The sequence below is a fragment of the Chiloscyllium punctatum genome, chromosome 8, assembly GCF_047496795.1.
Source record: "Chiloscyllium punctatum isolate Juve2018m chromosome 8, sChiPun1.3, whole genome shotgun sequence".
NCBI lineage: Eukaryota > Metazoa > Chordata > Chondrichthyes > Orectolobiformes > Hemiscylliidae > Chiloscyllium > Chiloscyllium punctatum.
In genome coordinates, this window is record NC_092746.1 from 15,513,411 (window position 1) to 15,539,661 (window position 26,251).

The window sequence follows — 26,251 nt, forward strand, 5'->3', positions numbered from 1 at the left end:
TTTTTTCCTGCACTGCCTGATTTTGTGACCGTTCATCAGACTGTTCATTGCTAACCTTTCCCAGTTATAGTGTATGGTAATCAACTTGGAATGTTAACTTTCTTTCTGTCTAAGTAGCTACAGACAGACCTGCTGAGTATTTCCTGCACTTTCTCTTTTTATTTCACTATTGTTGCCACTGCATCACTAATCCAGGAATATAAATTACTGTGTTACGGTAGTCCGTAGAAATGACAAAATCTAAACTGTGTTTTACTATAGTAAAGCATAAAAATCTCTTGATAGGTTCATTGAGTTGTACAGCACGAAACAGACCCTTCAGTTCAACTCGTCCATTTTACTACTACTCTCTTTTTTAAAGTGGTTAAAATTTTATGTATATTTAATTTGCAATACAGCATAAGCTAGTCATTGAATTAAACTGTATGCATTCTAAGCCAGTATCAAAAGTGCAGCATTTGTATTTGATTAGCTTATTGCATCTTAGCTGTTGTAAAAACAAATAACCCAAAACATAATTCCCAGCAGTGGTTTTCCATTTCAGGCGTAACATCTAATACAAAAAATTTATGAGATTGCAAAACTCGCTGATAGCTGTGTTGGTGAAAAGTCATCAATTGTAGAAAAAGTCATTCAACTTTGTATACTTTTGGTATAGTTAATGGAAGAAGAATTTTGCCTCTGGGATAAAATAAGCACTTCTATCCATCATTATTATTAGCGACAGAGAGAGCAGAATGCATGACAGGAAATAACAGATAAAATGTTAATAAAAAGATTGTGTTAGTGAAGAAAGCAGGATCAACAATGCATACAAAATCTGTGTATGGTTGACTGTAGTTGATTTTTCTGAAATATTTACATTCTCTATTGTTACTTAAAAGGAGATTAAGAATAGCGTTGTGATTTCAGAGCTGGATTCTGATCTGACTGCACACTGGAGTGATGTAAGATTGCATGGGTGTAACACTACAAGTGATTAATGTTGCATGGAATCCCTTGGATGTCCCTGTCACTTCACGCAGAATTTACTTTCTGTTCTGATAAGAGACACACTCTGCTTTGTGCCACAATTATTTTAAAAATTAGGAAATAAAACTCCAAGTATTTGGTAATTCTAAGGTACACTAACAATACTATTCAGTTGATTGTATTTTCGATTCTGTCATTGGAATTTTACTCTCTGGTATTTTAAATATTAAACATAATCAAATTCCTGTATACGTGAATGCTGGCCTGCTCTTTCTCTGAATGCAGTCATTCTCCATTGAACATTCTGTCACTTACATTTCAGTAAAGTTAAATATTCCTAGAAGAGATAAGAAAATTCTTCTAGAAATTATACAATTCTTGGATAAAATGTGAAAGAGAATAACATTTGAATAGAAAGGCCTGACACAAAATAAAATTCTGTGTAAGGTGTTAAAGATTACACAAGTTCAAGACTTTTTCTTCAGTAAATAAGCATCTCTTGTTGCTTTATTGTAAAAAAAAAGTAACATTCCGGAATTGTGTTGGTAAGGAGTTAGAACAATTATTTAAATCAATTTTCAGTAGTTGGCACTTATGCACCTAATGGCATAAATATTTTAAATATCTTTTATTAAAATGTCTAAATTTGCTAAACTTGAGTTGCAAGACTTCAGATTCTGTTCAGCTTAATTTCTGTTAAAATTGCTTTACATACGATATTATCTGGATTAGTCAAAAAGATATTTTTAATGTTTTTACTTGGCATGTGCTTGAAGAAGATCCTAATAAGTTAATTTGGTATTTAATAGACTTTTCCATTTCAGTTTACTTTTGAGTCCCAATCATGAATGCTGGTCATTTAGGAACTTTTGGGGAGTGTAGCAAAGTGTCAATGTTGGGTAAGGTGAAAAGCATGGAGGAACTGGACCATATCTTAACTTGAAATAGCACAACATTTGAAGTCTTCTTTACTGTAGTAAAATGTAGAGGGCAAATCAAGATGTAGATCTATACTGTTTGTGGCCTTTTTATTAATATAGTTTAGTTATATAATCTCTTTTCTAAATTAAGTTTGATCAACTTTGCTTAATAGTTGTTTGAAAATAAAAATTCTAACTTGACTAAATATACTATCTGAACTGATGGATGAATTTTCTGTTTGAACAATTTAAAATATCAAGCTGTTGACAGACAAAAGGCATTAATTCATAAAATTGCAAAGTACCTATGGTTTTCACACTGTACAAAATAATCAAGACATACTATTATTTGTTAAACACTTAGCATGATAATTATTTGCAACCACACTGCAAATTGACTGTGGATTATGGAATGTCACATATTCAGTTAAATCTGCCTAAGTGCAGTAATTTGTCATGATATTTTTGCAAAACCAAAAGCAAAACATTCGCCATAAGTTAATAGTGAGTCATCAGAAAGCTTTGTGAGCGAGGTTGTATTTTATTCACTTAGTAAAATGTAGCCTTCTAATTGATGTCAGGGTCAGTCATTATCAAGGGTCACAATCATTCTCCAAGTGCTAACCACAAATTGCAGCGAGCAAGTGAAAAACAACTGGTGTGACAACAAAACATTCCTGGTTATATTCAATTATTTGTAAGTTGATGGATGCAGCATCTGTAGAATCCATTAGGTGTTCAGGTAAAATGCATTGTGAATGTTTAAAGTAAATATACAAGCTTTTCTATTCTTTGACAAAAGTTAAACAGAAACCTTTTATGTCGAGTTTAATCCAGTTGAAATGCCTCATCTAATTTGAGGAATTGTTCCTTACAGTGAAAGTTGCAATTGTTGGAAGGTTGTGCTTAAAATTTCCTTGTCAGTTTGCCTAGCTGTATTTTGGATGCAAGGAGACCTTATTTCAGAAATATTATATAATGCAAATAAAAATAGTTGGGTCATCAATCAGTTAAATTCAAGAAAATATTATTTTCAATATTCACACCTATTATTTGACACAGTGGTGAAATATAATGAAGTATTTAAGAGGTCCTTTTGTGGAAAAATAAATGTGATAGTCTTTTTATGTGATTGGTATAATATTTTTGATCTCAACTCCTGTTGGTGAACTGCAAAGGGTTAACCTGAAGAATCAAGTTGGTCATGCTGAGCGTATTAATTTCTAAACATGTTATTTTGTGAATGTTAGTTACTGGGCAGTCATTATCACTTCAACAAGGATCACTTAGAATGTGTAAGCACATTCTTCTGAGTATATACAAAAACAGAAGGCTTTAGGAAATCTACAAAATTTTTCTGTATTGCTTGCAATCTATTTTTACATTGGATTAAATACCGCATAATTTTAAAATTTTAACTTGATAAAAAGAACATAAATGAGAATGGACTCTTAGACTCCCGTTAGAATCCAAAAGCAAATAAGGAAGCAAAACTTCAGCTTTCCACTTCATTATAGAATTGAGATTGAGTTGTTTGATTTGTCAGTATCATGGCTTTCACCTTTTTGGTTCTGATGAAATGGCTAAATGATTCAAGGTTGTTTTATTCTACATTTTAACCTCGCATTTGTATTGCAGCCTTCTTTTATATATTTATATATTTTTAACTAGGTAAATAAAAGTAAGCAAGTTTAATTTTGCAATCAGCACTGGAGAATGAGTATTCAGTTCTATCATGCCAGTAATCTTTGCTGCCATTTTGCAACTTCCAGTGTAAATTGTTCTCTCATTCAATTTCCTAAAGAAGGGATGTCCATAACATTTGAGTTATTGAACGCACTTTCAAATTCTGAAATACAGTCTCTTCATTTATTGCTGGCACCCTAAGAAATATATTGGATTGGAGGGGTCTTGATATCCTCTTTAAAATGGGTGTGTTTAGCATATATTGTCTGTTCATTCTTCCAATTGAAATTGATCATCTTGTTTTTTATGTTGAATTTCATTTGCATATACTTGTTCATTCCACCAGCCTATGCCCTCTTGAAACCTATTACTGCCTTTTTCATTTTTATAACTCTTCTACATTTCATGTCATCTGAAACTTTCAAACCTGTGTCCTGAACCCCTAAAACCAAATTATTAATGTATTTTAAACAGAGATGTGATCCAAATACTAAAACCTGGGAAAAACAACTTTGTACCTCTCTCCAATCTGACAAACAGTCATTCATTGTAGCTGAATTTCCTTTTCCTGAGCCAATTTTATCCACAGTATGGAAGGACTCTGATTCTGTGGTAGTGGATTAGAAGGCCAAACTGGAGTCCTGCTTGCTCCTGAGATATGTAAGGACACTTCTTATTAGAAAGTATCTACTCATGCTACAACTATTCTTTTATCACGTAGGCTAAGAAAGCGACTATGCAGTGCTTTATGTATATTTTGAAAGTCCATGTACACAATATTTACAGCACTAGCGTCATCTACCTCTTTTGCAACTACATAGAATATGGTTAGTCAAACAAATTAAAGCTGGTTCTCCTGTATGTATTCATGCTTGTCCATGATACTGTTAAGTTTTTCACAGGTTATCATTTCTAAAAGTTTCCCACCACTGGCATTAACCTGACTGGTCTGTAATTGCCTCTTTTTATCCACCTTTACCTCTTTTGAATAAGGGTGTAACATTTGCAATTTTCTGGCACCATGGCCTGAGGAAGATTGGAAGATTGTGGTCTGCACCTCCAATTTTTACCTTGATTTTCTTCAGCAACCTAGAACGCATTCCACTTGCAATGGATAACCTATCTACTTTAATTGCTGACTTTTTTTCTAGTCTTCCTCTTTTCCTAATTTTATCTCCGCTAGTAATCTGACAAAGTCCTTCTGGCAAACACCGGTGCAAAACATTAATTCAGTTCATTAGCCATGCTTTCTGCTGTATCAGTAGGGTGGTCAACTTGTTGCTGAATTGACCTGACATTCCTCTGACAACTTTTTAACTATTATCATAGTGCAGAAGGCCATCAGATTTTCTTTTATATTGATGTAGTTAAATAGCTTATTCTACTATAGATGCATGTTTGTGTTTGGATCTTATCAAAACAAAAGAAATTGCAATAACAATGTATTTCTGTCAAAGCAAATTTATATACAAAATGTACAAAAGAATCCAAAAAGTAGTCTTTGATATTCAATTAAAATAAATTTTACAAGTTGGGATATAGTGAATAATTTTGAAAAATGAAATAATTTTAAAAATGGCTGTGGCTGTGACATTTAAATTGCTGTTATCTTCTTTGATAAAATGTGGTTTAAAGACTCAACAAGAGTATGAAGAATGTTAAAGCCTCAATATATCAGTCATTGGAAATAAACCTCTATCAGATTAGTAAACTGATTTTTATCAGTGAACCTGCATTTCACTGAAGGACTTGTAGGAGGCATAAGGACATGTTGTTTTTCATTAAAATTCATAGCAATTTGGTATATTCACAATTTCTGAATCTGTAAAAATGTATTCTGCTTTACTACTGATTGGATTTGTTGTACTGCCATGATAATAAACAATCAGAATACCGCAAGTGCACCTTGACAGCTGAAACAATTTTTTTTGTTTTGGCTGCTATACTGCATTGCCGCTTTCAGTAGAGGAAATATTTAAGAAAGCCCCAATTTTATTTAATCATGTGCTTTGGTAATCCATATCTTGGCAGTTTTTTTTTGTTGCAGCAAATATTGATTTATGATTTGAGCTGAACTGAACTGAAAACTTGTTTCAAAGTGCATCTCTCACTGCCTTACATTAGCAATAAAAAGGTCATAAATTAGTGATACGCATTCAGTTTAAGACTGCCATTTTCTATAACCGGCTAAAGCAGTAGACTGCCAGCCTTTTGTCATTTTCACATCTTTTAAAGTGTCTGTTTTACAAAGCAAAATGATCTTTTTTCGTCCACAGACTGTAACTACAGTTTTAACTTTAAAGACTTCTATTGAATTTTTTTGCATGTTTCTCTGATTTTGTATAATTTGTAAATATCAAATTGTTGATTGCTTTAATAACAGCAGTCTAAGAATATATTGAAAAAAGATTTGAAAACATCCTTGCTAACCTGACGATGATAGGGTTAGCTCAGTGTTTGTACCCTTGTCACTGAGTCACAAAGTTGAAGGCTCAAGTCGACTGCAGCCAGTAGGCACAAGTTCTATGCTGACACTCCAGTGTCAAGAATGATGATCATTCAAAATATTTAATTGTCTGTAAGTATTTTGAGAAATTTGAGTGTGAAAGGGCACTGCAAAAATAGAGACTTTTTTAAAAAAAATCTCAATGGCCATAAACTAATATCAGGTCTAAGTAATGTGGAGTAGATATCTCATCCTGTTTGGATATTTTACTAAATAACATTTATAAAATCTTTAATGCTGCAACAAAACACAAATTACCAATTTTCTACTACTTGTCAAAGATACTTAAGACTTTGTATGGTCATTTGTGTCATATTTATAACACGATCTGAAGCTGGATGCAGCACTTTTCACCTGCCACTAGATGTCTTTAGAATAGTTCAAAAATGTTTTAGACAATTATTATTTATTAAGTAAACTGATAACAAATGGTGGAGAACTTTTCCTTTATTGATTTTATAACAAAAACCTATATACCTATGGGTTTTTCTGATGTCCTGGGATTACTGTGGAGTTTATCAACAGTGCAAATACATGTTTCTTAGTTCATCGTATTTGTTGTTTGAATTTGCATTTAATAGCAAATGTTTGGAGCATCAGAAATTACCTTAAAAGTCTCCAAAAGATACAATGTTATGTTTAGTTTTAATGCCCAATGGCCAAGCAAATGACAAATCTGGTTAATAAACCACAATGTTTAACTAGAAGCATCTGATGACTAAATATGCACCAAGCACAAATCATTGTCATTTTTTAAAAGATCTTGACATAGCTTCTGAGTAAACTAATGAAAGCTGATATCAGAGTGCTGGCAATTAAAATGATGGTTTTCTTTACCCTTTCAAAAGCTATCCTTGCAAAACTGTCAATTATTTATTCCCACGACATTTACAGTTATACTTTCAAAATGTAACTACCTAGACTTTGGCTTCTCATTTTGTTCCACTGGTTCAAATAATCATGAAATTACTTAATTATTCCCTTGTCCTTGCCTGTTAGGTTGTTTATTGGTACGGTTCTTTGTTCCCCACCGCATGCACATGTATAGATTTTACATTCAGCTGAGTTACTATCAATCCTAAATCTGGTTGGATTGAATGAGACCTCACACTGCTCAGGGCAGCTCAGGATGGGCGATAATCACTGGCCCAGTCACTGATGACTACCACCCTGTGAGCAAATTCTTTCAAAAAGCTCCAGTTTATTTCCTACACTGCCACCTTTTCCTCACATCTGTCTCCATTTCCTCATCCAAAACTTCACTCATTGAACAAAAGCAAAATGCTGGGAACTCAACAGACCTGGCAACATCCATGGAGAGAGATACAATTCATATTTCAAGTATCATCAGATTATTCTTTGTAATGAACTGATCCATTTGCTTTTATAACTAAAACCCCTTCAACCGCCTCTACTGCTTATTAATCTAATCATAAACCAAGCTGAACATGCACTCAGCACCACCACCACCCCCCAATTCTATAATGAAACCCAAGCTTTCTCAGGTTATTCTCCCAATTTTCCTTGTATTTTCTCTGAACTTGCGCATCAGATCTACTTGCTGCTGTCTTGGCCCATTTAAACTAAATCGTTAATTACCAAAGTTTCCCTTGTGCCTATGCTCGCTGACATTTTAACTGAATCCCTCTCCCCAATCATTCCAGTCCTCCTCCATAACTGCTGTATTAAGTTAAGCTATTCTGTTTCTCCCTCCCCTATATTTAGCTGAGTTTCTGACCCCATTTCCTTTTCATCATAAAGACTTGTCAACATCTCTAGGCTTTGACTCTGCTAAGCACTTGGTCACCCTTATCATACATCTATTACAAATCACTCTTAACTCTACTGCCTCTATTATATACTGTACCAAATTCTGAACAGTCAGAATCAGTGCCTTTATTGGACTACGTTACCCTAAATCATCATTCTCTGCCTCATGTTTAAATTATTTCATGACCTTATTTTTCCCTATTTTGTGACCTCCTCTTGTCAATACAAACAACCCCCTTGCCCAAGAACACCACTTCTCTGACTCTGATTTTTTTGTGTGTACTTTCCTGTCAAGCTCGTTAGCTTTGTTTTCGTTTGCTGGTTCCTACATAATGGAATTTCTTCGCTACCTAAAAGTCTTTTCAACTTTTGCTCCTTCAAACTCACCTTTTCAAAAAGAGTTTGGGTAGCTTTTACTCAGTCCCAGTCTTTTGCGTAATGCTTTAGTAAACACGTTACGACATTGCTATACATTGAATCAACTATATAAATGGAAATTGTTATTGATTTTAAGAAATTAAATTTATGTGCTATGATATTGTTCCCTTACTGGCTACTCTGCAACAAGTGGCTAACCACCTTCAGTGCCTTTCCACCATCTGCAAAGCTCAAGGTTGTAATGGAATATTCACCACTCGTTTGGATAGACACAGCCACAGGAACATTGAAGAAAGTCGGCACCACCCAGGACAGGGCAGTTCACCTTGTTGGTGCATCATCACAAGACACAGATTTCAATCATCCATCAGCGGCTTCCTGTGGCTGCACTATGTACGATCTACAGGGTACATTGCAGATACTCACTAAGAGCACTTCAAAAGCACTTTCCTCCTCAATGAACTCTACCACAGAAAGTAAGAGCAGTAATGTATGAGCACCATTATCTCCACATTTCCCTTTAAGTCACACACTATCCTGACTTGGCATTTCCCTCATTGCTTCTGGGTCACAATTCTGAAATCCCATACTAGCTTCAATGTGCCGTTACCGTAAGAACTGTGGGAGTTGAAAAGAAGTTTACACCTTGACATGAACAATCAATGCAGTATTTCCCAAATTCCTAGACCAATTTAAAGATATGTTCAAGAATTCAAACTTGCTGTCTTTGGGAGCCAGAGTGCTAATCTGTTCTCAGACCTTGACTCATTCATGTTGAACATGGAGAGTTCCAGTTTCTATTGGCAACATTTTTGTGTATGAGAGAAAGAGAGTTGCATTATTAGAATTGCTATGCCTTTCAAATGGAACCATTTAGCTTTCATAGCTTTGTGGAATATTTTCACAACATGCTCATATCAGATATTTAGAACATCCATGAAGTACAGGGCGATGGGGGAATAAAACATTTTCAGCATTCTATTTAAGACATTAAATTAAAAGAAAATGGTTTTGAGTTAAATATCTTGATCTAGGTTGACACGTTTGTATAGAGGTCAGAAAGTCTTTAGCGCTGACCTTCAATTTTGTGGCCTTGGCAGGCCTGGACTATAGAAAATACTTTGTTCAAATTGCTGTTGATTGGAGATGACTTTAGGACAATCACCTTGTACAGAACCACACTGACAATTGATTAACAAAATCTACAAATCCACACAAGGAATATGAATGAAAAGAAGCATCTTTCTGAAGATGGAGGAAATTTAGCCTGACTAGTATGTTAAAATTCAACATTTACCATAAGTGGTCAGGCAAAGAGCGTCCATCATGAAAAATCTGAGAGAGGGGTTTGGTGCAAAGAAGAACAATGTCACTTATAACATTTTGTAAAGCTGTAGATAAATAAAGTTATATTGTAAATATTATTGTGTTTGTAAGCTGTCATATTTTACTTATTAGTCACATGAGGTATTGCTTTCTAAAATTTGCCAAATTATTGGAATAGGTTTGGCATGGTTACATTTTTTACTGTGATGAAATCTTGATGTATATCAGAAACCAAGTTCCCATGTCCCAACAAAAAAGATCTAGAAAAATCTAAGCTTTACATGTTTCCTATTTTTGATATTTTTCACAAGCCATCAAGAACCCCAATAGTAACAGAAGATAAACTCTGGAGGTAAAATTGGCCTGCATCACTGGTGTGAATCTGTAGCCCGTCAGGCAGTGTACTTGATTATCCTTTCTGTTAGAACAGACAAATTCCATACTTGCCTTAAAATGTTTTTGCTATAACTTAATCATTTGGTTTTCCAGAATTATAAATAACATCACCTCTTGATATTCTTGGGCTGAATGGCCTATTTCTGTTCCTACATCTTATGATCATATTCTAACTGAGGCTTAAGCAAGGTCTTCTATAACAAAACTTTGTACTAGTACTAATAATTTTGGTTCTTATACAGAGAGTGTCACTTTTTATCATTAAGCATTATTTGTATTACCCTCTCAGTACTGCGAATGAACCTTCAGAATTCAGTCTGTATAGTCTAAAGCTTTGCAACATGCATAGACGTGCTTGGCTAAATCTGTGCATAAAACAGCATTTAAATCATCATTTTCAGTTCCAGACCATGCCCTTATTTAGATCTGTCAGTGTTCCATTTTTCTCATAAGTCACAGTATCATCAATAAGTGGAAAGACTTTCAACTGGACAACTAACAAAGATAGTGAAGAGAACTGGACAGATACTGATCTCTTAGCTAACTCCATGCTGACCCTGCCACATTACAACAAGTATGAAACTAATTCTTAATTAGTCCCAAAATCTGCCAGCTAATGTTCTTTTCATGTATACCAAGATGTTTTAGCTGCACATCCACCTGAAATGTCATATATCAGCTGTCATCTGCTGTTGATGTCTTTTGCATTACACCTTGTTGATTATCAGTGAGTACCTAAGGTATAAGAGCATGGGAAAACCATTTGGTCACTTGAGCCTGCTCCACCATCAACAAGATTACACCCACATTGATGTGGCCGTAACATTACTTTCCTGCCTAGCCACATAATCCTTTACACCATTTTTATATGATCAGATTTTAGTGTCATTTTCCTCATACCTAATTCTAACTTAGTCATTTACAGCCATTTTCTTTTGAAGTATAGTCACTGTTGGAATATGACTCAACACCATATTCTCTCCATTACAAAGACAGCATGCTTCCACATTCAAAATGTCACCCACTTTTGCCATATTGCATTCATTTAAGACCAGAAGATGTAGGAGCAGATTCAGTCCACCAAGTCTTCTCTGCTATTCAGTGAGATAATGACTGATCTGATAACCTCAACTCCACTTTTCTGCCTTTTTCCCATAACCTTCAGTTCCCTCACTGATCAAAAATGTTAATGTCAGCTTAACAACCCAGTCTTGTTAGCCCTCTGCAGTAACAAATTGCACAAAGTCACTATCCTCTGAGAGAAGAAATTCCTCTATTTCTATTTTTTAAAAGTGCCCCCTTATTCTGAAGTTATGTCTGCTGGCCTTGGACACTCCCACAAGGGAAAACTACCTTTCTGCACCCAACCTGTTAAGTTCCCTCATAACCTGACGTGATTCAATAAGGTCATCACTCATTCTTCAAAACTCCAATGAGTACAATCCAATGAGGATTCCCGCTGCAGCTTTCTGTGGTCTTTTCTCATTTAGCTAATTATCACTCCTCTATCTTTCCATCAAAATGCATAGACTCACATTTTCCCACATTATAATTGATCTGCCAAGTTTTTGCCTGCTCCTAATACCGTAATCCTAATCAGTTACAGAGCAGAACAATGAGAGGCAGCAAAATGAAAGGAAAGGCTGTGATGAGGTAGAAGACATGGGAATTAAATGAAAATGGAAATAATTGCACAAAACAGCGGGATGACAATGGCACTAGTAAACAAAAGATGTATCCAGAGATATAAACAGGAAATAAAATTGTCAGAAGTTGATGTCTAAAGAAAATGGGGCCAAAGGTTATGAAGTGTAACTTTTCCACTCAACTTTGAGTCAGGAGGCAATAAAGTGCTGATTGAAACATGAGGTGCAATTCAAGGAGATAATGATAAAAGTCGCTGTCCTCAGGATAGTGGGTGGGAAATGAAACTAGTAGGAAGCTGGAAATACAGGGTTATGTTTACAGACAGTCACTGCCCTGTGAGTAGCAAATACAGTATACTAAATGTTAGGAGGGATTTTACAATTTCTGTTCCACAGAGAGCCAATGGATAAATGGAAGTGCATGACAAGATGCAGACAAGGGGGTACACTGTTTTTGTTTGACAAACCAACCACTACCTTGCAAAGGCTAATGATTAGCTGTCTGACAACAACTCTTGCCTCCACCCTGACCTCATAAAAGCCCACATCATCTCCCCTGGAGATTATCCCTCCCCATCGAGCTTCATGGCCAATCAAATACAAGAGACCTGCTTATACCTCCATCCCAAGATTAATAAACGGGATACCCTGATGGACTCATTGATTCAGCCTGTTTACGCACTGAAATAATTTCTTCCTACCTTGAGACTTACCCCAGCCCACCTTGTCTAACCTCTTTCTATCTACATCCATTACTTCCTTCACCTTCCTTCAGTTTAACTTTTTTTTTGGCCTTGGATGTCCCTCTCTGTGTCATCATCCTCCTACAGGGCAGCCTGAGTATTCTCTGAAAATCTCTTAATTGAAGGCCTACCTGATTCCAGTCATAAATAGGTCTCTTGTGCCATCTTTCATTCCAGTATATTTGTACCTTGGCCTTCTCTCACCCTAATCTGGAAACTTTCATGAACTTGGCTTTTAGTTTTAATCTTTCAGTCATTTGCTCCACTTTGAAATTTTCTTGTCCTCCATTTCTACTCATGAAAGACCCACTGATTCTCGTAGATTACTTGAGCATGCTTTCTTCCATCCCAAAACATGTTAGAACTAAGATCCATAATTCCCACATCCCAACTTCTCCAACTCAATTACATGTATTCTGACTATGCCACCTTCTGTAACAATGCTTTGGATTTGCTTTTGTATTTCCTCAGTCCAGCATTTCCCCACACAATTGCTGTCATAGTTCTCAACCATTCCATTCCATATTAAGCAGTACTGTACTTGCTTTTCATATCCCTCTCAGAATCATGTTTGAGTGTTCATTGGCCTTACTTTCTACTCTTCCAGTCTCTATATTCTACAGACTGTCCTTTGTCATTGCTACGTCCAGTGTGATTCCATCACCAAACATATTTTATCCTATTCTTCCCTATCACCATGTAAAATAGATCACACATATCCTCTGATCCACTCCTTAATAGCAAGCAATCCCCTTCCCATTCCTTCCAAGTAAAATAGCCATTTATGTGCCTTTCTTTCATTTGAGTGTGCTGCTGTTTATGATGCAATCTCCTTTAAGTTAAAAATCACACAACACCAGGTTATAGTCCAACAGCTTTATTTGGAAGCACTAGCTTTTGGAGCGCTGCTCCTTCATCTGGTATCTGTGGAGCTGGATCATAAGACACAGAAAGTATAGCAAAAGATTATAAAGTCATGCAACTGAAACGATATATTGAACAAACCTAGATTGCTGTTAAGACTTTCATCTTTTAGAATGGATTGCAGGTTTCAGTTCATTAAAATTAAAGAGCTTCTTTAATTTTGCGTTCTTGAGATCACTTAAGGTTTTATTAAAAAAAAGTGATATCTCAGCTCAGAAAATGTATTAAAGGTGTGCCTGTATCCCAATCTTGAGTCAGACTGGTTCTGTTTCCAAAGTAGGAATTTATAAAATGTTATATGCCTTGACTGCCTGCAGATTGTGCACTTTTTGAGCAAAATAGAATGTGCCTACAAATATAATTCTGCAAATGCAAGTTCACCCCCATAGATTTATGTGTGTGTGTGTGTGTGTGTGTGTGTGTGTGTGTGTGTCTATGCATGCTTAGTAGAACGTGAGAGTGAGTGTGATGGAGTATAAGCCTGTGAAAGGGTGTGTGTGTATGAGAAAGAGCGTGTATGAGAGAGGGTCTGCGTGAGGGAGTGAGTATCTGTGCTTGTTTGTGTGTGAGAGTGTACAGTGTAGTGGGGTCACCTGTTGTGTGGCATGAACCCAAGGTCCCAGATGAGGCTATGTTACGGGTGCCGAACTTAGCTATCCTGAAGGCGGACTTCAGCATACGCAGCAACACAGAGTGGCAGAGCACAGGCTAATAGCCAACCTCAGTACCCATGGATATGACCTCATCCAGGTCCTTGGGTGCATGTCACACTTCAGGTGACCGCACTGCACTATCACACACTGTTACATACTCTCACACTCATGCAGACCCTCTCTCATACACACACTCTTTCTCATACACACATAGATACACACCCGACACTCTCACTCACACACACAGCCTCTCACAGGCTTGTACTCCACACTCATTCACGCACACTCTCTACCAAGCACACACGTACGTAAGCAGACACTCACATGCACACACTCTCACTCTCTCTCTCTCTCACTCTCTCTCTCATGCATGCACACACACACATAAGTCTATGGGGTGAATTTGCATTTGCAGAATTGTATTTGCAGATACATTCTATTTTGCTCAAAAAGCTCACAATCTGCAGGCAGTCAATCCATGTAACGTTTTATAAGTTCCTACTTTGGAATTAGGACCAGTTTGACTCAAGATTGGGATATAGACCGACTCTAACCTCATGGCTTTAATGCATTGTCTGAGCTGAGTTGTCACTTTTTTTTAATAAAACCTTGAGTCATCTCGAGAATATGACTTAAAAGAAGTTCTGAGATTTACATATTAATAAACCGAAACCTGCAACCCATTCTAAGAGATGAAAGACTTGATAGCAATCTGGGTTTGTTCAATATATCGTTTCAGTTGCATGACACTAATCTTTTGTTATAAATTCTGTGTTTTTTGATCCTGTTACACAAATACCTGATGAAGGAGCAGCGCTCCAAAAGCTAGCGTTTCCAAATAAACCTGTTGGACTAAACCTGGTATTGTCTAATTTTTAAATTTGTCCAACTCAGTCCAAGATTGGCACCTCCACATCATGGCTTTTTTAATTTGAGGGCATGGCATGTAGGTTGGACCACTTTGTGGAACACTAGATTCAATCAGAAAACAGACTCCACACTTCACATCTCAGCGTTTTAATTTCCCACCTCACTCTTGCTTTGACTTGAATTATTGCAACTTCCAACATTGATTCAATTAAATTGAACAGAAGCACCTCTCTTTAGTTAGGCACGTAAAACATTTAATTCAACAGTTTCAGTTTGTAACCCCTGCCCCCATATTTTCAGATAGCAACAGTTAGTGATGACTACTGTTTTTATGCTCTAAACCCATCTTTTGTTTCTTGATTTGCCCCAATGCCGTCACCTTGGCCAAGCAGTGTCATCCCTTTTTGTCATTTAATCTCTCCACCCTGTTATTGTCTTAACATGTTGTTGTCTGCCCAAACCTTTGTCAACTCTACTTATTTAACACCAACTTTTTCCAGTTCTGATAGTTCACCAACATGAAACATTAACTTTGTTCTGTCTGCACAGATGGCTGACGTGCTGAGTAGTAGACAAAATAGACAATAGGTGCAGGAGTAGGCCATTCTGCCCTTCGAGCCTGCACCACCATTCAAGAGGATCATGGCTGATCATCCTTAATCAGTATCCTGTTCCTGCCTTATCTCCATAACCCTTGATTCCACTATCCTTAAGAGCTCTATCCAACTCTTTCTTAAATGAATCCAGAGACTGGGCCTCCTTTGGGGCAGAGCATTCCACACAGCCACCACTCTCTGGGTGAAGAAGTTTCTCCTCATCTCTGTCCTAAATGGTCTACCCCATATTTTTAAGCTGTGTCCTCTGGTTCGGCACTCACCCATCAGTGGAAACCTGTTTCCTGCCTCCAGAGTGTCCAATCCTTTAATAATCTTATATGTCTCAATCATATCCCCTCTCAGTCTTCTAAACTCAAGGGTATACAAGCCTAGTCGCTCCAGTCTTTCAGTGTAAGGTAATCCCTCCATTCCAGGAATTGACCTCATGACCCTACGCTGCACTCCCTCAATAGCCAGGATATCTTTCCTTAAATTTGGAGACCAGAACTGCACACAGTACTCCAGGTGTGGTCTCACCAGGGCCCTGTACAAGCTGTAGAAGAACCTCTTTGCTTCTATACTCAATCCCTGTTGTTATGAAGGCTAGCATGCTATTAGCCGCCTTCACTACCTGTACCTTCATGCTTATCTTCATTGACTAGTGTACAAGAACACCCAGATCTCTCTGTATTGCCCCTTTACCTAAATTGATTCCATTTAGGTAGTAATCTGCCTTCCTGTTCTTGGCACCAAAGTGGATAACCATACATACCAGCATTCACTGCTTTATTTCAGATTTCAAATATCTGTTTTACATTTGTATTAATGCTCACCCAATGCACTGTCATCCTGTTTACATCCTTCATAATTTACAAACACTTTTAAACTCATCACGGAATCCTAATCACCAGCCCTCATGATTTTGCTGACCTCTAATGGGTCATGGTTCAGTAAGACCTAGATTTTAAAATTATCAAGTATTAAAATCCCTTGTAACCTTTCCCCTCCGTATCTCTCTGATATACAACCTTACAACTCTCTAATAACTCTGCATTCCTTCAAACCCTGCATCCTAACTAGTCCTTACTTCCTTTGTTTCACCATCGGCAGCTGTTTAAGTTCCCAAAACTTGAAGTTCTCATTTTAAACCTGTACACTTTTGAAAGCTTCTTATTTAACAAAATTGCTGATCACCACTTCTAATGTACCTTTCTCTGGCTTCATTAGTTTTTGTCTGATTGTCTGCAATATGTTCCTACATTAGAGGCAGCTTGTTAATGCTGTTGACTGGTGGGATATGTCACCTAACCCTTCACTTCCTATCTGCAAATTCATTGTCTTTGTGTGCTGCAAAGGCTTCTCTAACATAAAATTAAGCTATGTAGTGTAAGAAACCATGAGTCAGGTATTTTACCAAACACCTTTTGAACATCTAAAAGCGCAGCATGTATTAAATTCCCTCGGCTATCTAATCAGTCCCATAATCTTTTTTTTTGAAACACAGATTGACTTTAATGCAGTAACAGATTTTGTATACCATTAGCTTAAAATAGAATATTGCAGATCCAGTGCATGTGAAATGCTTTGCAAGGTTTACCCGTGTACATAAAGTCTACAGTTCATGGCTGTATTCAAATGCAATATCCTAAATAGAGATTAAGTTTTACAAAGTCAGCAATATTCAATAACCTTGTCATCCATTCTTATTTCCCTTCCACATTTTAAAATTCTCACTAATTTTGACTTTATGTACATTTCTGTATGGCCATGAATTGTGGGCCTTATGTATATGGAGGTAAATCTAGCAAAGCATTTTGTGTACATTGGTAATGCAGTATTTTAGATTATGCAAATAGCATGTATAATCTGTCACTGCATGCAAAAAAATCCAGTGTTCTGATTTTGTAATAATATGTGAAACTCATGTAATTCCTCCTTTTTCTCACTTGCTTTAGTCTGCACACCATTTGATCATTCTAATACCAATGTTTTAGTGTTTAATTTTTGAAATAATAGCAAAAAACAAGTTAAACTTGTAGTGTTCTAGTATGGATTTCCTTTGTTCGTACTAATTTGTCCACATACTGTTCTTCATTGCTGCTATAGCAACAAACGTGTTAAGTGTCTAAATGTCAGTTTTTTCGACTTAATTTCTAGCTAGTGCATCTTATTTGCAATTTTAAGTAGCTACTGGTGAAATTGCCACATCTCAGAATCACCTGTACTAGGTAGAAGCTCCAGGAATATGTTTTCTCTTTATTAATAATGTAACTGGATCTTTGTCTGGTTATTGAAACGTCACTTAGAAATCTGTCACCATTCTTCAGTCTTGTTTCAAATGTGAAAATAAAGTGCTTAGGCTTATTCCATTGAGGATGTTCCTTTTCATTTTTTTAAGGTTTTAATATGCAATAATGTTGCTTGTTATTAAAAAAAGATGAAATCTATGCCAGTACATTTAGTACTTTACCAAGAGAATGCAGATGCTAGAAATCAAACAAAAATGGAAATTGTTGGAAAAACTCAACAAGTCTGGCAGCATGTGTGGAGAGAAATCAGATTTAATGTTTTGTGTCCAGTGATTCTTTCTACTTTTAGAGCCATATAGCATGACTCTTCGATGCAATCAGTCCATGCTGAACATAATCTGAAACAAAACTAATCTCACCTGCCTGCTCCTGGCCCATATTCCTCCAAACCTTTCCTATTCATGTACTTATCCGAATACACTTTAAACATTGCAATTGTACCCACATCCACCACTTTGTCAGGAAGTTAATTCCACCCTCTCTGTAAAGAAATTGCTCCTCATGTATTTTTTAAATCACTCTCCTCTCACTATACAAAATGCCCCCAGTCTTTAAAGCCTCTATCTAGGAAAAGACCATTAACTCTGTTGATATCCCTTATGATTTTATAAGCCTCTTTTGTTGCATCTAATATCTTTCTATGTATAAAAATGTTGCGACCATTATAATTTTTGTGATCTGGTTGATTAGTAGCTTGTAAAGGGGCAATTGAATTGCCGAAAATTGGCAGCATGATTTATTAGGTATTGCTGTATCATTATAAATATATTGCTGAAAATAGCTTTCAATCCCTGAAATTCATGCTTCGAATTGATTAGTCATCCCGATTATGTTCATGTTTGAAACCCTACATCTTTCATACACTAAATTTGAAAAATGTAAGCACCAGAGAGATTGTGGTTCCTAACATGTTCATAAACAACCACAATTACAGTTTGTGTTGTACTCTTGACAAAAACTGATGGTCGTGTCATGTTTTACACACATTTTTAAAACTGTTTCTTTTATGGAGAAATTTAGGTTTCAGATATGTAGGATATGTATCCAGCTTTATAGGTGGGTAAACTGGTTTGTTATTTCATGGTTAAGGTGTCAAGCTGTCTCTGATTGTGAGGTTGAGGATCATAGGACGCATGTATTAGTCACCCAGCTGAACTATAAAGGCAATTCCAGCCATGTAAGCGGAATGCCACTTACCTAAAGCACAGAGTTGATCAGATTTGAAAAGGGTGACCAGGAAAAGCTAAGCAAACCCATAATTAGTGATAGTTTGGCTTTTTTTATTAGTATAATTATTGAGATTTTGGTTGAAGTGAAACTTGATTATGTGCATTCATTTACTATTTATGAATAAAATCATAAAAAGCAATTAACTTTTAATTGGCCTTTCGCAAATTGTTTAAGTGGCAAATTATGGTTAAAAGATCGGTCTATAGAGATGCAGTGGCAAACATTTAAGAGATATTTTACAATATACAGAATAGATGCATTTCAACGAGTAAGAAATTATCCAAGGGATGGGTACGCCATATGTGGCTAACTAGAAATGAAGAAAAAGCATATGATTGTGCACAGACGGGTGACAGGTCAGAAGATTGGACAAAAAGTATGAAAAAAAGCAAAGCATGACTGAAATATTAATGCAGAAAAAAAATAGAGTACACAAGCAAGCTAACTATTATTCCAAAGATATGGCTAGAGCTTCTATAAACATTTGAAGATGAACAGAATAAACACATGGAGCAGTGTTCCTGTTTAAACTAGAGAATTCAACTAAAAAAAGGTGTTGTCCATTGTTTTTTACTGTAAAAGATACATGTAAAATTCCAGGAGCAGTGACAAATGTGAAAATGGAGGTTATTGAGTAACACCAGAAAATTACAATTATCCGAGAAATGCTATTTGCATAAATGGTTGGAGTTTTCGGCTGACAAGTCTGTCTGGACTTCATCCTAGGCTCTTAAGAGAAGTCGGTAGTGAAATAGTTGATGCAGTAGTTTTAATTTTCCAATTTCTCAATTTTCCCATTAGATTGAAAGTTAGCAAACGTAATTCTTCTAATCAAAAAGGATGTGAGACAAAGCAGAAAGCTACAAACCAGCTTAGCATCTGCCATTATGAAAATGTTAGAAGCTAATATTGAAATACTTACATTAGGATATTTGAATAAGTTCAAGACAATCAGGTAAAGTCAATTTGGTTTCATGAAAGGGTCAACATGTTTTATCAATCTATTAGAGTTCTTTGAGGAGATAACACATGCGGTGAATAAAAGGGAACAAGGTGGATTACTGTATTTAGATTTCCGGAAAGCATTTGATAAGATGGTGCATCAAGTGTTATTTTTGAAATAGGGAACTTACTTTTGTAAAGAGTAGTATACTGACATGGATAGAAGATTGGCTAGCTAACAGAAAGCAGAATAGATGCAAGTGGGCACGTTGGCAAGATGTAATGAGTGGTGTGCTACTGGGATCAATGCTGGAACCTCAATTATTTACAAGTTAGATAAATCATCTACCTAAAGTGACAAAGTATGGTTAGAGACAAAAACAAACTACAGGAATCTAAAGTAGATGCACAGGAGGCTGGATGAGCTCAGCAAAGTCAGGCAGCATCAGGAGGTGGGGAAGTCAGACATTTCAAGTATAATCTTCTTTCAGGAATGGAGTTGGGGGTAGGGGGAATTATAGATAGAGGAGGGAGGGTTATGGGTGGTGAGAGGGGCGGAGTGATCAGCTGGTGAGAGGTGAATACAGGTGGTAGGTACGACCTGGTAGGTTGATAAGAGGAATAAATCCGGTTGGTAACTGGAAGGAGGGGTCGCTGGGAGGGATGGAAGGGAGATGGCAGGATTGGAAAGGGAGTCGAGGGATAGGTGGGAAGGTTATTTGAAATTAGAGAACTCAGTGTTGAATCCTCCGGGCTTTTGGCCGCCCAGACAGAAGATGAGGTGTTGTTTGCGATCTGATTCACTGTGGCAATGAAGGAGACCAAGGATAGACATTTCAGAGAGGGAGTGGGAGGGGAGTTTAAATGGGTGGTGACGGAGAGATTTTTGATAAACCTTTCTTAATACAACACCATTCACAACTTGAAATTTGCAGGTTTTCTTTGGCCTTAAAGCTTTCTGCCTGTGTTTATACTCCATGTATAATCTATCTCACTCTATGAGCATATTTATCAATCATGAAATTATCTAACTGCCCCTAAAATTTATTACCTTAATCCATGTATTATTAAATTCCACATTCTTATTCCTGTCTGAACAAAGTTTGTCTTGAACTCTGTCACATTATGTAAAAAACATAGACAATGAGGTCCATCAACCAGTAATGGAATAGTGTTGAGGCCATCTCTCTTAGAGACATTGGATGAAAAATAAATATTGACAAGGAGAACTCAACTATTGTTTGAATTGTGTCATGGATTCTTTTGTATTCACTGAGATAGTATAAAATTCATATTCATCTCCTGATGTTACAGCACTCTCTCAGTGATACACTGAGTCAGCAAGGTGTCTAGAGAGGGACTTGAATCTACAGTGTTCTCTCACATTTGCAACAGATCTACCTCTGAGCCAATGCTGACACCTTAAAATGATGACTGACCCAAAGAGAGCAAATAACTTGTGTAAATTAAATGTCAGTGAATGAATGAAGAATAAAACAAATTGCATTTATATATTCCCTTTCATGACCTCAGGGCATGCCAGTGCACTTTACAGTAATGAAGCATAGTCACTGTTGTAGTCAAGGAAATGTTAATGTGGCATTGCCACTTACCCATGACATAACTCCACCGAGGCCCAGTTTCTGCATACCTGACATCATTGTGTTGACTGGCTAATTTCCTCTTCAGCTTAAATTCTACTTTGACAAGATCCACTAGGAGAAATGTATAAAACGGACTCGCATCTGATTTTTTGAGTTAAACTTTGATTGAACTAGCATTTTGGAGATTTGGTAGGTTTTATTTTTGTTACTATCAGTATATTGCATCATTTTTGTGTTTTTTTCTTTCATAGCTATCTGGTGGGTGCGAGTTAACAGTCGTCATCCATGACTTCTCAGCAACCAATAGCAATGAACTGAGCATTCGCCGGGGTCAAACAGTGGAAGTTTTAGAGAGGCCTCATGATAAGCCAGAATGGTGCCTGGTCCGGACAACTGATCGATCCCCCGCTGCAGAAGGAGTTGTTCCCAGCAGTGTTCTATGTATTGCACATTCACGGAGCAGTATGGAAATGGAGGGCATTTTCAATCATAAAGGTAAGATAATTAATTATGGTACATCTTACATTATGGTTATCTTTGATTAATTACTTTGGAAGAAAACAGTGCAGAATCTGATTAACAAATGCTGGAGATCACAACGGGTCGAGCAGCACCCATGGACTGAGAGCAAGCTAATATTTTGAGTTCAGATGACTCTTCATCAGAGCTGGACTTGAAACATTACCTTGTTCACTCTCCATGGATGTTGCCTGAGCTACTGTGATCTCCAGCATTTGTTGTTTTCAGTACAGTTTCCAGCACCTGCAGTATTTTGCTCCTGCAGAATCTGATCAATCAAGCTGAGCTGGTTTGAAGTCAGTAAGCTCGACAACAAATAATAATTTTGTTCAATGCTTGTTTGTTTTGATTTTTAGTTGAACCCAATTAACCACATTTATAAAGCCAGATTTCCATGCCTTTATCTGAGGAAAAAACAAGGAAAATTACAGCACAGTAACAGGCCCTTCGGCCCTCCAAGCCTGCGCTGATCCAGATCCTCTATCGAAACCTTGTTACCTATTTTCTATGGATCCTTATCCCTCTATTCCCGGCCCATTCATGCATCTATCTAGATATATCTTAAATGCTGCTATAGTGCCTATCTGTACCACCTTCGCTGGCAGTGCATTCCAAGCACCCACCACGCTCTGCATAAAGAACTTTCCATGCATATTTACCTTTAACCTTTCCCCTCTCACCTTGAACTCGTGACCCCCCACTCTGGGAAAAAGCTTCTTGCTATCTACCCTATGTACCTCCCATGATTTTGTAGACCGCTTTCAAAATGCCTTACTGAGTCCATGTATATGACATCTACAGTCCTACCCTCATCAATCAACTTTGTCATGTACTCAAAATATTCTATTAAGTTGGTAAGACATGACCTTCGCTGCACCAAAGTATTCTGCCTATCATTGATAAGCACATTTTTTTCCAAATATAAGTAGATTCTATCCCTCACTATCTTCTCCAACAGCTTCCCTACCACTGACATCAAGCTCACTGGTCTATAATTACCTGGATTATCCCTGCTACCCTTCTTAAACAAGGGGACATGAGCAATTCTCCAGTCCTGTGGGACTTCACCCATGTTCAAGGATGCTGCAAAGATATCTGTTAAAGGCCCAGCTATTTCCTCTCTCACTTCCCTCAGTAAACCAGGATAGATTCCATCCAGACCTGGGGACTTGTCCACCTTAATGCCTTTTAGAATACCCAACACTTCCCGAGTTGGAGTATTTGTCCGTGAGAATTCTAAAACGTACAGAATTGTGATCTCTATTCCCAAAGTAATACCCTGCTGAAACTTCAACCACCTGGTCAGGCTCATTCCCCAAGACCAGGTCTAGTATAGCCCCTTCCCGAGTTGGAGTATTTACGAACTGCTCTGCAAAACCTTCCTGGATGCCCCTTACAAATTCTGCTCCATCTAGACATCTAACACTAAGTGAATCCCAGTCAATGTTGGAACAATTAAAATCTTCTATCACCACCACCCTGTTGCTCCCACATTTTTCTATAATCTGTTTACATATTTGTACCTCTATCTCATGTTCACTGTTGGGAGGCCTGTAGTACAGCCCCAACATTGTTACAGCACCCTTTTTATGAGTTCTGCCCATATTGCCTCACTGCTCGAGTCCTTCATACTGTCCTCCTTCAGCACAGCTGTGATATCCTCTCTGACCAATAGGACAACTCCTGCACCCCTTTTACCTCTCTCTCTATCCCGCCTGAACTATCGATACCCTGGGATATTTAGTTGCCAATTATGCCCTTCCCTCAATCACATCTCAGTAATAGCAATAGCATCATACTCCGAGGTACTAATCCAAGCCCTAAATTCATCTGCCTTACCTACTACACTTCTTTGCATTAAAACAAATGCACCTCAGACCACCAGTCTCTTTGTGTTCTCTGCCTACGTTTCCCCTTAGTCACGCTAACTTCATTATCTCGTTCCTTACAGGCTTTAGTTACTACCTCCTTCCTGTGCACTAACCTCCTCATTTGGTTCCTATCCCCCTGCCACATAAGTTTAAACCCTCTCCCAACAGCATTAGCAAAAACACCTCCAAGGATATTGGTTCCAGTCCGGCCCAGGTGTAGACTGTCCAATTTGTAATAGTCCATCTCCCCCAGAACCGATCCCAATGTCCCAAAAATCTCCCTCCTGCACTATGACAGTCAAGAAGTGGGAGAAATTTTAAAATGGCAAGTGGAACCCAGTTCCAGGATTCCCGCCGCATTCCTGTGTTGAGGAATTTTTGTGACCCAAGTTTGGAGGATTAGATAGCAAACCTCCGTGTTACAGTCCTGCCTTTGGCTATTTCATTGCAAGACTTCAGACTACTCCCATAGAGTAGGACCCATTTGGTAGTAGCTCTTCAGTGGAGTACTGAACCATAGCGAGTGGCTGATGGGGAGTTGATAACTAAATTCAAACGGCATTGCATGTTTTAGTGTAATGATGTATGATAAGTTAAACATATTTATAATAGTGATTAATGATAGAGTTTTTAGAAATAATAAGTGACCATTAAGTTAACTAACATTATGGAAATGTTCTGATGCTTTAGAGTATGTTATCCAGAAAATACAGCACTCAAATTGAACAGATTGAGATTAAAATTTTAATTTGTCATCAAGACCCTATAGCTTGATATATATTATAAGATGTGATACAATTGCCATAAGGTGCAGATATCATTTGAACCCTTCAAATAGATTATTTTGCTTTAAAGTCAATTTAAAACAAGGATTTTATTGTGTAGTCCGTTAGATGGTTTGTTAACTCAGTGTTGCAGTGTTATTTCTTTGCAAATGCTGTGCTGGTCTACAAAGCCTATTAATTATGTTAATTCAACTGTTATTTACACATCCGTAAAGGGAATTATGTGGTGTTTGACAATTTATTTGGGCGGTTTAGTGCTTCTTTGAAGCAGTGGTCTTGAATTCTGGAATTTCTTGACCATGTCTGCCATTATTCAATCGCAGAAACTCCTAGAATATATTCTTTGCTATGATTATTCGTTCTGCTTCTCCAGCATCCTTGCAGAAATAGGTAGAAGCTAATTATAATAGTTCTTCACCTTCTCCCCTGTCCCCATTCAAAATACTAGTTTTGCCAAGTTTTATTACATCAAGTAGTTTTTAAGCATTTTGACTGTACTGTTGCAGACTATTGCCTCAGTCAGTGAAGCTTAAACCACTGGCAATGAACAGATCCAAACTGGTAATTTTTTAAAAATAGAAATGGATGGAGTTTTGTCATTCCTATAGAAATTTAAGTAAATTATTCAGTTGCCTATGAGTTAAAGGATTTATGAAATATTCTCCCAACAAGTAGAACAGCAACTTGTATTTGCATTGGTGTAGCTACAAAACTTATGTTCTCTGTGTATCTGTATGCATTGATACTTTACCCAGTACATTGGACTGAATGTCAAAGCATTTAATTCAACTTCCCAATATATTCAGTTTTTAAATTAACCACAGAGCAGTTTGATGTATGGTTATATCTTTTCAACACAAAATATAATATTAATCTTTTCTTCAAACTTTAAGCTGATAGAAAATTCACCGTTCTTTTGGCATTTTTATTTCCTGAACGAACGTTTTGACCTGAACAAGAGTTTACCTTGACCCCAGAATCAGGTAACATGATAATGATTATGAATGGGAAGATAACTGGAAAATAAAGTGGTCAAAGGAAAGGACCACAAAAATCAAGTGAACTGTAAGAGACTGAAGAATGAAATAATTCCCAAAGGGAGGATCATGCAGTCCATTTAACACAGTATGTTGTTTTTAACAATGTTTATATTTTGTATATGGCCCAAGAGGATATTTTCACGGTTGGGCTGAGTCAGAACTGAAAATGTCAAATCCAGAGATTGACCATTAAAAGCTCTGGCTAATGTTGTATTTTCCCTTGTGGGCAGTTTTGAAGTTCTTTGAAATATAAAGAACTAGGGTCCAATTCCCTAGAGCCATTGATGTTTACAAGTCTATGATTTTCAATAGTTTGGGAAGGTTTTTGCCAGAAAAATCTGAAAATGCTTATTCAGAGTCTACTTAAGCTATTGACAGCCTTATTATTCAGCCTCAGAACTCTTTGCTTTCTTAAAATTTTTGAATTGTACTCCACAAGCTTTCTCAAAAGAACTATATTACAGTGATTGTAATGAGGTCATCCAGATGAATCTCATAAAAAAATGAGTTCCTTCATGGGGGATGTTAATCTGGTCCAATCAGGGATCCCTGTCTGATAGACGCA

General features: G+C 37.0%; 1 protein-coding gene across 5 annotated transcripts in view; it reads left to right on the forward strand.

Moving 5' to 3' along the window:
• LOC140480385 (triple functional domain protein) overlaps positions 1–26,251 on the forward strand; it is a 588,738-nt gene that overhangs the window by 412,551 nt on the left and 149,936 nt on the right. For all 5 annotated transcript variants that reach the window (XM_072575178.1, XM_072575177.1, XM_072575174.1 and 2 more), the window contains exon 34: positions 21,723–21,966. In XM_072575178.1, coding sequence (XP_072431279.1) covers positions 21,723–21,966 — 244 coding nt within the window. The remainder of the gene's footprint in view (positions 1–21,722; positions 21,967–26,251) is intronic.